General features: G+C 39.0%; 1 protein-coding gene across 14 annotated transcripts in view; it reads left to right on the top strand.

Annotated features, from left to right (window-relative positions):
* pcdh15a (protocadherin-related 15a) overlaps positions 1–10,378 on the top strand; it is a 159,518-nt gene extending 149,140 nt beyond the window's left edge. For 5 of the 14 annotated variants that reach the window (XM_043254592.1, XM_043254587.1, XM_043254591.1 and 2 more), the window contains 5 exons: positions 2,410–2,431; positions 3,253–3,291; positions 3,952–4,025; positions 5,681–5,792; positions 8,235–10,378. In XM_043254592.1, the coding sequence (XP_043110527.1) occupies positions 2,410–2,431; positions 3,253–3,291; positions 3,952–4,025; positions 5,681–5,792; positions 8,235–8,816 (829 nt within the window). In that variant the 3' untranslated portion in view covers positions 8,817–10,378. Of the gene's footprint in view, positions 1–2,214; positions 2,252–2,409; positions 2,432–3,252; positions 3,292–3,951; positions 4,026–5,680; positions 5,793–8,234 lie in introns of those variants that run through there. The other 9 variants (XR_006252284.1, XR_006252287.1, XR_006252286.1 and 6 more) reach the window with 9 other exon arrangements.
* The last annotated feature ends 4,488 nt before the right edge of the window (positions 10,379–14,866 follow it).

The raw sequence follows: 14,866 nt of genomic DNA, 5'->3' as shown, positions 1-14,866 counted from the left end.
AGGGATTAAACAATGCCGCTAATCGTTTATGTGGCACATGGCAGTGGGACATTCGCTCCGCTAAATTCACCCCATCAGGCGCTCAGTCAATGTCTCTCCATTCACACAAACCTCTCCTACAATATCTCAGCTAGGGTCTGCAAACGGCGTCGTCCTCATCCATATCGAAAAATCTGTTTAAAACCTGTCATCATCCCTTAAGCAAATGCTCACCGATCCGCTAATGTCTCATCTTCGGTTCCAATGTGTGAGGTTATTTTATTACATAGAAATGAGGTGAAATTACACTGAGGCTATTAATGGAAGCCTGCTTCTGCCAGGGAGTAAAAAATAGCATTATTTCACAATTGTCACTTCGTTGCTTGCAAAGAAGTCAAAACTGTGAAATGCAAACACAAGTATATGGTCAGACTAAATGAACAATCTCTGAAAGATATGAGGACATATAAATCTATATGAAAACAGATGTGCTGTGATCTGTGACACACGCATACACAATCAAAATAATTGATATAATATCACATTAACTATTGATTTTGCTGTTATAAACGTCAAAAAAACTCCATAAGAACTATTTTTAAGAGAATAAATGCTGAGATGAGAAAAAAAAGAGAATTAGGGTTAGTGATGTCAAAGGCAGACTCATTGTTTGATTAATAAAATTTCCTCAGACCTCGCCGTCTGTGCTTTCATCCTGCTGAGCGGGTTATAACCTACAAATAAGACCTGACACACACACAACATCCACTCAGTTTGCACATAAATCACTGGTCTTAGAACACATAAATAACACGCTGTCTATTGTATTGTTGTAGGTAGAATAAATGCGAAAGTCTGTTTCCTCCACAAAATCAAAAAAAGGCAATTATGACTTTTAATCTTACAATTATGAAATTTTTCTCCCGATTGTGGATGTTGTGTATGTGTCAGGGCTTTTTTTGTAGGTTCAGAGGAATGGCTCAGCAGGATGAAAACACAGACAGCGAGGTCTGGAGAAATTTAATTAATCAATCGATGAGTCTGCGGTTGACATTACTAACCCTAATTCTCTTTTTTCTCTCCTGTGTTCATGTCCTCCTCGCTTCCTGCCTCCTTTCATGTTCCCTGGTTCACCACACTCTAAATAAAACCACTCTCTCCTGCTCTTTTAGAAAATGAGAGTACTTTATCTCAAAAATTTGTCTGTTAAAAGGGTATCTTACTATAATGTTTTTTTTTTGTTTTGATGTGTTGTGTGTCCTCCTATCTTTAAAGGATTGTTCAAGGAAGTCTGACCTAACAGTCTCCATGAGATTGTTAATTTAATTTTATTTTATTTTTGATCCTATGAATAGTTTTGAGGACATTTCTTCTTGTTATTGTTATGCAAGTACACACACACTCAGAACAACATGCTGCTCGTTTTTCATAGTGTTTCAATCACTTAAAAGTAACTAAATGTAACCTTCCTGGAAATGTGTGTATTTGTATTTGATAGGACAGTTTATGGATACATATATAGTGTGTTTTAATGTGTGTCCAATGTCCAGTGTCTAGTATTTATTTTATTTTATTTTCGCCTCATGAATAGTTTTGAGGGCCCAGATGTAATTAATTAATTAATTAATTTTGTTCCAAAATAGCCAGTTAAAACACACACACTCTGGTTTATGGGGACTTTCCATATGCTTAATGGTATTTACACTCAACAAACTGTATTTTCTATTTCCTTACCCTAGAGCCACCCCTTTCTGCACTATTAGATTTTCAAAAAATAATAATAATTCTGTATTTATTCTGATTTATATGCTTGTTGCCTCTTGGTGGCCCCAAAAAATGTTCCCACAAGGTCAAAATTTAGGTTGGGAATAGCAGGTACACACACACAGACACTGAACAACATGCGGCTCATTTGTCACAGTGTTTTAATCACTTAGTGAGTTTCGTTCTCGGCCCATGAGAAAACCCTTCAAATGAAACTTTCTTGCAGAATTTGCTAGTGTATGATAGGACAATTTATAGCCACTGCATTAAATACAGGTGAGTATGAGTGCATATGGTGGTTTACCATTCATCAGAAAATGACTTGTTTGGGAAAAGCAGATTAACGTGCATGTGAAGTCTTCGTTGTAGGTAAAACTGCTTGTGTCAGGACTATCTGCCCCATTTCCCTGAGTGCGTTTTTATCTTTCAAGTGCTTTTCCATTTAAATATGGTGTTTTCATTCTGGTCCAGTGATAAGAGAGGACAGGAAGTGTTGAAATGCATAAAAGTGAGTCATACTTTACAACAACAAGTCTAAAATCACTTAGCTAGTCAACAAATGTCACATTTTCAGCTATGTCATTCTTTATAATAATTTTCTCTCTCTCTCTCTCTCTCTCTCTCTCTCTCTCTCTCTCTCTCTCTCTCTCTCTTTCTCTCTTCCAGCAGGCGTGGCTTTGGCAGAGAGGTGAGTTGTTTTTTTCTTACATTTCCTTTGATCTGATCACTATTTCTATCATTTATACTTTAAGTCAAGATTTTGAAGAAACTCCTAATTCTAACTATGAAATTTATGAAACCTCATCACGGCATCATGATAGTAACTTTTGCATTGGCAGGCACCTCTTAGATTTTCATTAAACGTTAAAATCCAGTTCTATGTAGTTGATTAAATATATAGCCCTTTTCTTTAATAAGTCGAAGGTAAGAGTGCTCTGTTCCCTTGTCACTTCAGGCTGCCAATAGTGCCTTGTAAGAGGCTTACACTGGAATCTCAATGAGATGAAGGGAGCAATTGAAACTTTGCCATTAAACTTACATTTACACCCCACTAAGGAGTGTAAATTGAAGTCTTGTCTTTTCTTAGTTCTGCCTGCACACATAATTTTGCAGCGAGAACATGTCACATCAATGTCTAAGTTGGGAAGTTAATGCATATAGGTTGCATATGCATGCTGTCAAACACAACCTTTTCTGACCTTTCAAGCACTTTAGCTTTTAAAGTTGAGTCTACTTCTTAACATGGAACATTTTCCCCTCATCTGCATCTCCGCCATTATCTTTCTCACCAGGAGCTTGTTTTTTCTCCCCCACTTTCCTGTTTTTAATGCATATCTTTTTTTTCTGTCATGTTCTCTATCTGATCATTCATTTTAAATGTATGCAGCAACATCTTTTCTTGCTATTCTCTTTGTCTTTGCCTTTTATTCGGTGCTGCCTCTCATGTATTCTCTCTTAGTGTCAAATCTTTTTTCTCCTCTCCCTCTCTTCTCTTTGTGACTGTGCCAGCAGCAGCAGCTATTGAGACCCTCTCTGCTCCGGCCTGAGGTAGCATCTCTGTTTTTCTGCATGCCTTTCCTTCGTTTTCCAAATCTTCCTATTGTTACTAAAGATGTTATTATATATATATATATATATATATATATATATATATATATATATATATATTCAGCAAGGATCCATTCAGTTCATAATTCTACTTTAAATAAACGCTATTCTTTTGAACTCTCTATTATTTAAAGAATCCACAAAAAACGAGCTGTTTTTGACATTGATAATAAAAATTAATGTTTCTTTAACACCAAATCATCATAGTGTGATTTCTGAAGAATCATGTGACACTGAAGACTAAAGTAATGAAGCTTAATCACTACATTTTTAAATATATAAAAATAGAAAACTGTCATTATGAAATTGCATCTATATTTTTCAGTATATGTTTTTATTGTCATTTTCAATAAAATAAATGATAAACCACGGTGAGAATAAAGGATTCTTTAAAAAAAACATTGAAAATCAGACCCCAAACTTTTGAATGGCAGTGTAGATGTTCATTTGCATTTCCAGTTCAAGTTACAGTGATGGTGAACAAGCACACAGTGTGCCAGAAAAGGTATTGACTGTATCAATTGTGCACCAAACCCTGACTAATTTTAGGAGCCTGTTTGAAGATGAAGTCTGACATCTGTCTTTATGTTTGTATTTTAGGCTCTCTCCATGGAATCTGGTATCGACCCTGGGCAGGATTACTATACCCAAGACTACTATAGCTACGATCAAGGGTGAGTTTAGAGTATACACAAGGCTAATGTGTCTTTGTTCCAGACTGAGTTTGTGTATTTCAGATATATTTACATCCTCTCTTAAAGGTGAAGTATGTAATTCTTGCCCCTCTTTTTTGCCTGTATCCCACGTCCTTTGGATTTCAGTCACTTCTTCAGTAATTCTCTACTTTCACAAATCCAACTTTTGTAATTGTTTTGATGATGCCAAGACACCTGAGTCCTCCGTTTAAAAAAACTGCAACCAGACAAACAGAGGCTCTGTAGTTAAAGACTTGTGCAGGCCTGTAGTGAATACAATACACTAATTGAGCATCTTGTGTATGCAAGCAGAAGGTGACAGCAGAAGTGAGAGAAAGTGGTGTAAACACTCTCAAATTGAAACATAATGTACCATCGGAACAGCTTTACAATTTTAACAGATGCTCTTGCAAATGTTGCAAATGCTGAACTGCATGGTTTAACGTCAGCCCATCTGAGGAGATGCTGGAAGCTTTGATGAGATTAATGTGCCCTCACCTCCACACAGCCATCTTTAGCTAAGCTCAGTGGATTCATTAAGACGTGAGCCGCATGTTTGCTAGTAGGACTTTCAAAGATCAGACTCAAGTGTAATGGCACCCTCTATTACATTTGGTAGAGTCATTCGATTTGTGTTGCAGCAGATGGTCTTAAAGGCCTCTGTAGTGTTCTGAGTGTTAGCTGTGAGCACCACAGAACAGATGATGTGCTTTAACATCAAGATCAAGACATCAAAACCGCTGATGATAGACTTCTTAAGGTCTTATTTAACATTTTAAAATGGATAGTTCCAGACCTTGATGCAGATCAGTCAATCCAGATTCCAGTCATGCTAAAGTACACAATATAAAAAAGATATGATGCAAAACACTTGTTCATCTAGCTATTTATCTTAGCACTAGGTAAGTTTACATCTCAGGGAATGTATCTTCTAGAAGGATGACATTTAAAGGATTTGCTCCAAAAATTGATTATCAATTTTATGCAGAAAAGAGAATTGTTTTTTTGAGAATTCCCTCAAACTTTCATCCAAATCCTTTGAATGTCAAGGTTTTTTTGTCCATAGTCAAGGCCTTTGAGAAAGAAGGATGGCTTTGATTTCGCAGACATCAAGGAAGAGAGTAGGGAAGATAAATGTTGCACTTCTGTCAGGCTGAACTGCACCTGCTATCAGAGAGACCCGGCCTGCTGAAGATCCAGGGCTATTTAGAGAGCTTAGGAATCTTTAATGGGGGTTTAGACTTTAATCCCTGGATCACAGGGGCTGTTTGTCCTGCGTGGGTGGAGCTACACATGGGCTGATGTTGATTGTGAGTGTAATGAGGCATCTGTTTTGCCTATCCCACCTTCAATAAGTGTACCTATTTTCAAATCTGTTTAAATTCACAATACTCACAATTGAGGTAGAACAAAGAATGGGAAGCAGAATAAAAAATATATTAATTCAAGTACACTTATTTGATTTAAAATAAAATAGAAAAGCAACATGTGTCAAGACAAACTTTTAATTGTTGAAAAAGACCTTGTGATTGAAAAGATGGGCTAAATCCAAAAATTGTAAATTATTTATAATATTTGTGCACACAATAACTTTGATGTACGTTCATATATATTTTTTCCATTGTTTTATCTAGGTATGATCCCTATCCACCCTACGGCAGTCGCAGAAGGCTGATTACACCCATGTATGATGAGTATGGAGAGGCCATAATGGAAGATGAAGGATATTACCATGGTGGACCAGAGGTAATCTTACACAATCATTCATAGAAAACTTGAAGAAAATGTTACAGAAAGAATGGTTTCTTTTTTCATTGCCAAAAGGATACCACTTTAATTTCAAGAATCATTTATTGTAGAGTTTGGCCATTTAATATTAGTAACCTTTATTGATAAGATTGTTTTGAAAGAAATGATGTCACAACAGGGTCGGGCTAGAGGGCGAGGTGGGCGAGGGAGAGGTCGTGGGCGTGGAAAGAGAGTCGGATTCCAGGATTTCCCTCCAGAGGATGAGATTGAACAGGTAGAGCCAGAGGTTTCTGCTGAGGAGCCAGTAGAGGCTGAAGGTGAAGAATCCAAGGCTGCAAAGAAGCTGAAGTCTGTCATGAAGCTCAGCAAGTTGCTCGCTGCTGGGAAGAAAACTGAACCTACCTCCCCATGGAAGAAGGCCAAGATCTTCCCAATGATGTTTGGAAAAGGAAAGAAAGACAAAGATTATGCCAAGCTGACATCTGCACGGCGTATCGATAGTCAAGAGAGCTTGACGGGTGGGACGGGCCCAGTCTCTGATGGAATGTCCTCTGCCAGGAGTCGACTTGGGAAAGTCCTGAAACGCATTAATCTAGCAAACAAACTGCAAATTAGAAGAAAATCTCAAAGCAGCATCAGTCGTAGTTCTGCAAGTGAGAAGGATGAGTCTGCAGAATCCGAGAGAGAAGAGAAGAAATCTAAAGTCTCCATCAGTGTCAGCGAGCCAGAAGCCAGCGGGAGTGGATCAGAGGCTGAGAGCCGAAAGAAAGGCTCGGATGAGGAAGAATCATCTGAGAGGAGCAGCGTAGCAGGCTCTGCTGATGATAAAGATTATTTGAAAGTGGATCTGGACAGAGATGATGCCAATGAGAGTACAGTTGATTCTGAATCAGAGCCGGAAGAGCCAGATGAATCTGATGCAGAGAGTAAATCCAAATCTGGCACTGAGAAGTCAGGAACCGAAAAGGATTCCGAGGCAGACTCAGCCTCCGGTTCAGAAGAGGAATCTGGCTCTGCAGAAGAATCAGGGTCAGGAAAGACCTCAGGAACAGAAAAAGAGTCTGGATCTGGGACCGAAAAATCAGGAACCGAGGAAGAGTCCAGTGCTGAGAAGAGCTCTGCCACAGAGGAAGAGTCTGAAGAAGATGAGTCTAAAGGAACTGAAGAGTCAGGATCAGGATCAGAGCCGCCTTCTGCTCGCTCTTCAATGAAATCATCCCGTACTGAGGGTTCCTCTGAGGGTTCGAGCGCAGGAACACGGAGCAGCAGAAGTGGGAGTGTTTCTGGAAGTGCAAGTGGTACTCCGAGTGGTAGCGGTTCAGGTGGCAGCTCTAAGGGGTCTTCAGCCCGGTCTTCAATGAGGTCATCACAAGCTTCAGTGTCCGGTGAGGAGAGCAGTGGTGAGGTAGGATCTGAAGAGGCATCTGGAACAGAAATGAGCGGATCTGCTGAATCGGATGATGCTGGATCAGATGCCGTTTCCATGTCTGGCAGTGAGAGAAGCTCCACAAGCTCCAGATCAGCAGGAGGAAGCCGTCGCTCTCGCAAGAGCATCATTACTCGATCCTCCCAGGACACCATTGATGAGGAAAGTGAGGAGGACGACGAGGCTTCTGAAGAAAAAGAAGAAGAGGACGAGGATGAAACAGCAGAGAGCAGAGAGTCGGCAAGTGAGATGAGTGATGGTTCAATGTCACGGAGGTCAAGTGTGATCTCAGGAGAAGAAACTGCGGGAACACCATACGCCACTGAGAGCAGTGTTCAGAGTTCAGATGAGACGTTTGGAGGCCTCTCACCAATCACAGAGGTGGATGAGGATGCCATAACCTCCGGCAGTGGCTCAGGATCTGAGCAGCAGTCAGGAATCGGAGGTACCACAGAAGCAGATTCAGACTCTGGAGATTCTACAGCTTTCTAAACAGAGACCAAGTAAGACCTAACTAAAGACTGCCATGGAGTGAAGTGATCCTACTTGATTCCCATCTGTTCTCTTATACCGGTGTGCTTCTGAATAATTCCAACTGCTGAAAATAGCATGCTATAAACTTTTTTTCACTTCTGGTGTGCTCCTCAAATTCCTTTTCTTGAGTGAACCTACGTTACCAACTTTAAACTGTGTCTTCAAATTGCTTATTTGTGCTTATAATCTTCTCATGCATCCGTTTCCAAAAACAGTATCCCTATGAGTGCTTTAATATGATATAGAAACTGCATCTTCTTTACAAGAGGTGTGCACAATATTCAGTTTATGATTGCTGTTTTACACAGCTGGGGCCATATTTGACCAAAAAACTCATAGCTAAGAACCCTTAGCAGGACTCCTAGTGATAAGATAAAATAGTTTGTGAATATAGCCCCCGGTCTCTACCTTTCCCAATTAGTGGAGAGCATTTCTTTGATAGATGATTTATGTTAATAATTCTTCTTTCTGATCTCCAGGCTGGCAAAAAGAAGCGAATCAAACTGGTGTCGGACCGAGAGCATGACACGAATTCAACAGGAGAAGACAGTGGACCGGACGTCCAGCGCAATCGCATACCCAACATCAGCAGCCACAGTAACATCAACGGATCTGTATATCTTGCCCAAAATGGTACCATCATCCGAACACGAAGGCCCTCTTACTCCAACAACTTAAAACTGGGCTCACCAACACGATTAGGTAAACAGTTTAAAAAACTAGACAAGCTAGGTGTCACACATGAAGAGCATTTACCTTTAAATGGAACAGAAGACAATGGGCCTACCATAAGCACCACCACTGCCCATTCCTATGTTACTGATCATAATCTTAACTCCAAAGAGTGCAGTGTAATGGGCCCTAACAGCATAGGGCCCAAATCCAACATCGATAAAGCCCGTTTGGAGCAGGATAAGGGGTGCTGTGAGCAGGAGTCCTCAGTGGACAATGGGGAGATGAAAGAGTCGGTAGAGTCTCCATGTGAGCAAACGCTGTCCGATGAAGAGGAGCTCTGGATGGGGCCCTGGAACAACTTACACATACCAATGACAAAACTCTGATTTCTAGTTTTGCTAATGCTGTTTCTATTTAGTTTGCTTTCTAGACTTTTCTATGTTTTATTTGGGTCCTATAAAGAGTTTATTTCAATTCCGTTGTACACACTCCAGACACCGACTAAGAAATGTGATTCTCTTATAAAGAATTCATGCAGATGACTATATTTCACTTCTTATTGTAGTGTCAGATAAAATTGTTGTGGAAGACAGGGCTATTCTGTACGGATTTCTTTGCGTCAAGTCTCAACCGTTTCCAGGCTGTATAAACTGTGTAATTAAAAATATTAGTTGTTATCAGATAAGATTTTACAAACAGACAATATAAAAAATGTAGCCGAATCAAACCTTTTAGAAGGTGTGTCCATTACAGCTTTGACTGAAAAGTATTTTTTAGTAAACGAGTCAACCAATGGTTGTGCGAAAACTCCCTAAAAATCAGTATAACCAGTGATGGCTGCTACACTCGTTTTTTAATGGATGTATTTTTTACATTGAGAATATATATGGTTGTAATGGCCCTAATATTTTGAAAAGATTATTTACATAGATCTATTAATGTATACATACGTATAATATATACAGTCTATGTATTTTGATAACTTTAATGATTATTTTCATCAAAAATGGAATTTATCTTGGTTTTCCTTCATTTTTGAGTTTAGTTTTGTTTTTTTACACTGGTAAGATAGTTTGAAGCTTTGAATTATTATTATTATCATGATGAATAAAAAATGTGAACGTAATCCACACATGTTTGTCAATAAATTGACATCTAGCACACATTTTTTATGTTTATACATACTCTATGCATTCAATGTTCATACGCTAGTAGATGTCTCCATAAAATGTGTTTAATGTTTGTATTTACTCAAATGCTGTATGTTTCAGGTCAGATATGGAAGGTATAACAGAGGCTTTCTCAGATGATAAATAAGTACACAGAGGCTTTCTCAGATGAATCACTGAGCACAAGCTGAATATGAGCATTTTTCTCAACAATCTTTCATCTGCCCATCAAAGGCTGACCGCTCTGTCAGATATGAATAATTGTCCATCCAGATTATTACATCTGCCTGGGGAAAAAGAGGAAACTGTCTTTGAAGATTGAGAGTTTTAAAAATGTTTATTGATGCCCATGACAGGATGACATCTTTACAACAGAAATAATACCGGTTGACTATATTCACAGCTGTACAGCGGTCACTTCAGGTCTTCTAATTTGCCTGGACAACTAGTGTTCCGGTATTCTTTTCCTTTTTAAACGCTGTTAGTATCGGAAACATCTGTTTGTGATTACCAAGGTTAAACCGTTACGTTCAACTTCTTGTTTACCTGCAATCAAGTAAAGATAACATCCATTTTAAGTGATTACAGTCTGCTTGTTTGGATAAAGCTATCCTAATTTACCTGCCCATTGATTTGATTATTTGAATCATGTTTTTGTAACCTTGTTGTGCGTGCATACAGACAGCTGTGAAGTGCTTGTTAACTGTTAACTGCACAGTTGTACGTTCACCAGCAGAGGGAGACACACTATTTACCCATGAGAGCTCTGATGGTCATGACTTACTAGTCTTACCAGTGCAAATCACAAAAAAGACCTTGTTTCTGACGTACAAAATAGATATTTTAAACTGAAAAAAAGAAGCTTGAAGTTTGATTTGCTGAAATCATGCTTAGAATACCTTAAGAGTAGCTTGTTTCTCAATTATGAGGTTCTTAGGGGTGAACTGAGATTTTTAAAATTATTTATAATGTTAAAATTCTTTATTCTTATTGCACTTTATTGTACAGAGACAATCTTATATGTCAATATCCTGAAGTATTTATATATATATATATATATATATATATATATATATATATATATATATATATATATATATATATATATATATATATAAATTAGGACTTTTATTGAATAAAGTGCACTATACACTTTTATTAATAATAATAATAAGTGTCTTTTTACAAACAATTTACTAAAGATCTATTCTCTTCATCACACTGCAAATATGGTATTTGTTGAGATATGTCACTATTAATTTATGCATCCTGTTCACCTTTAAACCGGTATTTTAAACTTGTCTTGAATATTTTAATCATGCAATATCTGTCATCTGGTTGTAGTCAGGTATTGCTGAATATGTCGGCCCACCTGTCCTCTTAATTCCCTCCTGCACATGTGCTGCAGTGAGCTGTGTTTGAGTCAAATGGGCTCTGACTGTGAGCTGCCTCCTTTCTTCTCCTCTCCTCTGGCTCCGGTTCAGCTGTGGATGCTTTAGCGTGTGTGTGTGTGTGTGTGTGTGCGTGTGTGGGCAGATGCAGGTTGTAAGCATGCATGAGGAGTGAGAGTGTGTACACATGCATGACTGGATTGTGTTTGTCACACAGGAAAGCTCAACATCACATCGCACAGGGGGCTGAAGATCACCGCCTGGTGTTGGCTTAGATTGATATGTTCAGAAGTGCATACTAACATACTGCTCCTGCTATCTCTGTAGAATGCAGTATGTGCAATATTTGTACTTGACAAAATGTGCAACATACTGCTTTTTACTTTATGCGGTATGTAATTGGTATGCTGTGAAATTTTCTGTGATTTTCTGTGTATGGGATTTCTGGATGATTTAGACTACTACATTGCATTGAACACTGGTATCTTATAATCAAGTGCACTCAACTTGCCCTTTCATTTCTAGTGAAATGAATTAACTGTAAGTAATTTTTATCTAGGTGCATGTTTTTGATGTGATTCATAATGCTTCACACAACGCAATATGCCTTTCTGTATCATTTTTCATTTCATTTTATCCAGCTTGCAGGTAGTCCATGTGACTTAATTATCATTATCAGCACAAACCACTCAAGTTGCAGTCAGAAGTGCATATGTGAGTGATTTGTCCACTAGGTAGTGTGCGTGCACTGAATGGATCCATCCACACTCACAATCAATAGAGTATACTTTGGCCTTGCCCCAAATGGAACACTAAAAGCCCTTCCGGTCTTTCCTCCATTCATCCTCCACATTTTTGTGGCACGATGCCTTTTTGACTATAAGAAGTCTGCAGACTAGGACGAAGCGTGTTTTGAGGGCACAACCTTGTCATTTGTAGCACAAGAAAAAAACAAACAGGATACCCTACATTTTGTGGACTTAATGGACAAGTGCACATGGCAGCCACTGGAAGACCACAAGCGCACATGAAGTGTGCCATTTGGGACAAGGCCTTTGAAGAATCTGCATGCTCAATTGTGCGCTAGATGGTGCAGAACATGGAAAACGAAGTATACTCGTGCCTTAAACGAGCAGGCACTTCAAAGTATACTCTACTGACAATGACCGCAGTTGGACGTGTTGAGTGCATGCGCACTACCTAGTGATCTTCCTGTTCATTTCAGTCACTGATAACAGGAATGATGTTACGCAGACTGAGAGTGAAAAAAGTGAACAAGGGTAGCTTCATAACTTCATCTTAAATATGCATAGTTTCATACAGACAGACCTTCAGACCGATGAAAGGTCTGGATTCCATCCCAGTTTTTATTGACATGTATAACGACCAATCGCAACGCGTTTTGTGTAACATTACGCATGCAACCGATAAATAATTCATTTATGAACACTGTGCATGTTTACTGCCCATGCCGTGTATATAAATCCAAACTGAAGTGTGTTTCATGATATATAGTTTGGTCCCTTACACCTTCATCCTTTCGAAGCTCTCATAGGGATGAGGCCTTTCTCAAAAAATATTAAGTGAGTGTATGCCATACAAAGTAGCAAGCTTTTATTCTAAGAAAGGTTTTTCAATTAAGATTTTAACAGATAAACAGTAGGCCCCGTAGTAAGCTATACATAAAATATGAGACGTACAGTGTCCTTAGTGCTGCAGCGCGCACACACATACTGTGATCTCTAGATCAAAACATTCCAATAAAACATATTTTCTGTGTGACTAACACACACCGAGCCGCGCTGCAGAGCTCACAGGCACATGTGATAATAGGGCTTCCAGGAAGCGCGTGCGTTCGCAGCCAGCGCTATGTGTGAGGTTTGCGCTCAGGTGCTGTAGTACAAGGCTGAGGCTGTTATCTCTCTCCTCTCAGATGAGCCTCTATTGAATGTTTCAGAGCTGCTATTACAGCTCTGACTTATGATTCTAATTACCCAGATTATATAATTAGCTAGTCAATGTCTGCATCCTGCAGGGGTGAAGTGCGCACGCAGGTGTTTATGAAAGAGCGCGGGATTGCGTGTGCTTCAGGAGAAATGATCGTCTTTTGGTAAAGGCCCGTGACAGACGGGCTGAACTGCTGCTTGTGAGGTGGTTGAGGGGTAATTGTGTGGTCTCGATGCAGCAAACTAATTTTCATAAGAGAAAAACCACACTGCTGAAAAGAAGCGACTGTTTGAGCGTCAGACAGAAACCCTGTAGCCCCGGGACAGACGGGAGCTGTCAGCATGATTCTCCTGTGTCTTGTTTTGTTCATCTGTCAAGCCGTTTTTCTCTACGGTGAGGTTACAGGCTCTCGCACTGTAAATATGCAGTAGATGTAGGCATATTTGTACATTTAGTATTTTCATTTATGAAGAGGTAATGTGATCTAGAGATCTCTACAGTGTTCCCTCACGAAAATATTAATGCATTAGGCCTACGTGGTAGACCCTAATAACGCATGGCGACATTAATTTACCAAATTTTTCAAATAATCTTTCCGTAAATGTATCAAAAGCTAATTTTTGAATAAGTAATTCATTTCAACAATTTTTTGATTTTTTTGGCACAGTCAGGTTTCCGTTATCCAAATAGTTGTATCTTATTCTAACATGTAATGTTGATTTATTCATGTTTATTAATGTTTATTAATGTTTACTTATTACTGGTTTTGTGGTTTAGTGTCACATTTAACCGTAAGAAAACATTTTAACCGATAGCATTCTGAATACGATTCAGTAAATGATTATTTTCAAACAGGTTTATTTTCCGAACACTGTCCCTGTCCCTCATTGGTCGCTCAAACAGGTAATCCCGCCCCCAAGCTCTCGCCATTAGTTGCGACAGCTGTTCGCAGTCCATTATTTTGATTGGCCAAAGAAGCTGTTACGTTGTATATTAGTATACACCGGTTACAGTCGCTTCACGTTCTGTCGTAAAAGCTGCTGTTTGGAAAGTGGCAGAGCGAATAACTACATATTTCGAACGTAAGTGAGATTTTGCTTACACACGTCGTAATATTACCATTAGGGTGGCCACTCTTGTCGTATTTTTCCCGGAAGCGTCCTCGCCAGGATTTCCGTATAGCTTCGATTCAAAGTAAGTTACCGCGAGAGCGTTTTAAAAAAACGTAAGGAGTCGACGTCATACACCGAACGGTCTGCGCGAAAAACAAAGCCAAAACCTAGTTGTTTTAAACAATGTAGAAATCCTGGCCAGGACGCGTCAGGGGAAACCCTAATTACCGTGGTATTCCAACAAACACAGTATTAGCACAGAAGATGTCTTGCTTGCATAATACCTTAACAGTACAAAAGTATTTTAAAAGCGTTTTAAAATACTATGATACTAGCATTGCGCATGTCCAGTCATGCCAGCGTCGTTATCTATTGTCAACATTGTTTGGTGTATTTTTGTGTTGGTGTTGCTAATCATTAATCGTTTATTTGCCGTGTAATTACTTAATTGGATAAAATGGATACTTGTAAACATGTAGCAATAGGTTCAGTTTACTTACAAATGTTCATAAAGGCTTGTCCCATGCCGCTGAAATGTTTAATCGGTTCTAAATGAGTATTTAAAGCAGTTCTGTTTGAAGTGTATGCTGTGGGACAGTTTTACGTTGCATTACTGTTTTGCATTACCGCTGTACACGCAATGTAAAATACCAGACCATTTGTATTTTCCATTAATTCTAATTCGCTGTATTGACTATTTTAATGCGGCATGCAGTTTTTTTTTCTCTCGCCTGGTGTCATTTGCAGAACGAGATTGCGCCGTCAAACATGTGGCCGGTCTGTTTGTGTAGGAAGGGCATTATCCGAAAGTGAGTTT

Source organism: Puntigrus tetrazona, chromosome 13 (genome assembly GCF_018831695.1).
Source record: "Puntigrus tetrazona isolate hp1 chromosome 13, ASM1883169v1, whole genome shotgun sequence".
Lineage (NCBI taxonomy): Eukaryota > Metazoa > Chordata > Actinopteri > Cypriniformes > Cyprinidae > Puntigrus > Puntigrus tetrazona.
This window is presented reverse-complemented; position numbering and strand designations above follow the sequence as displayed.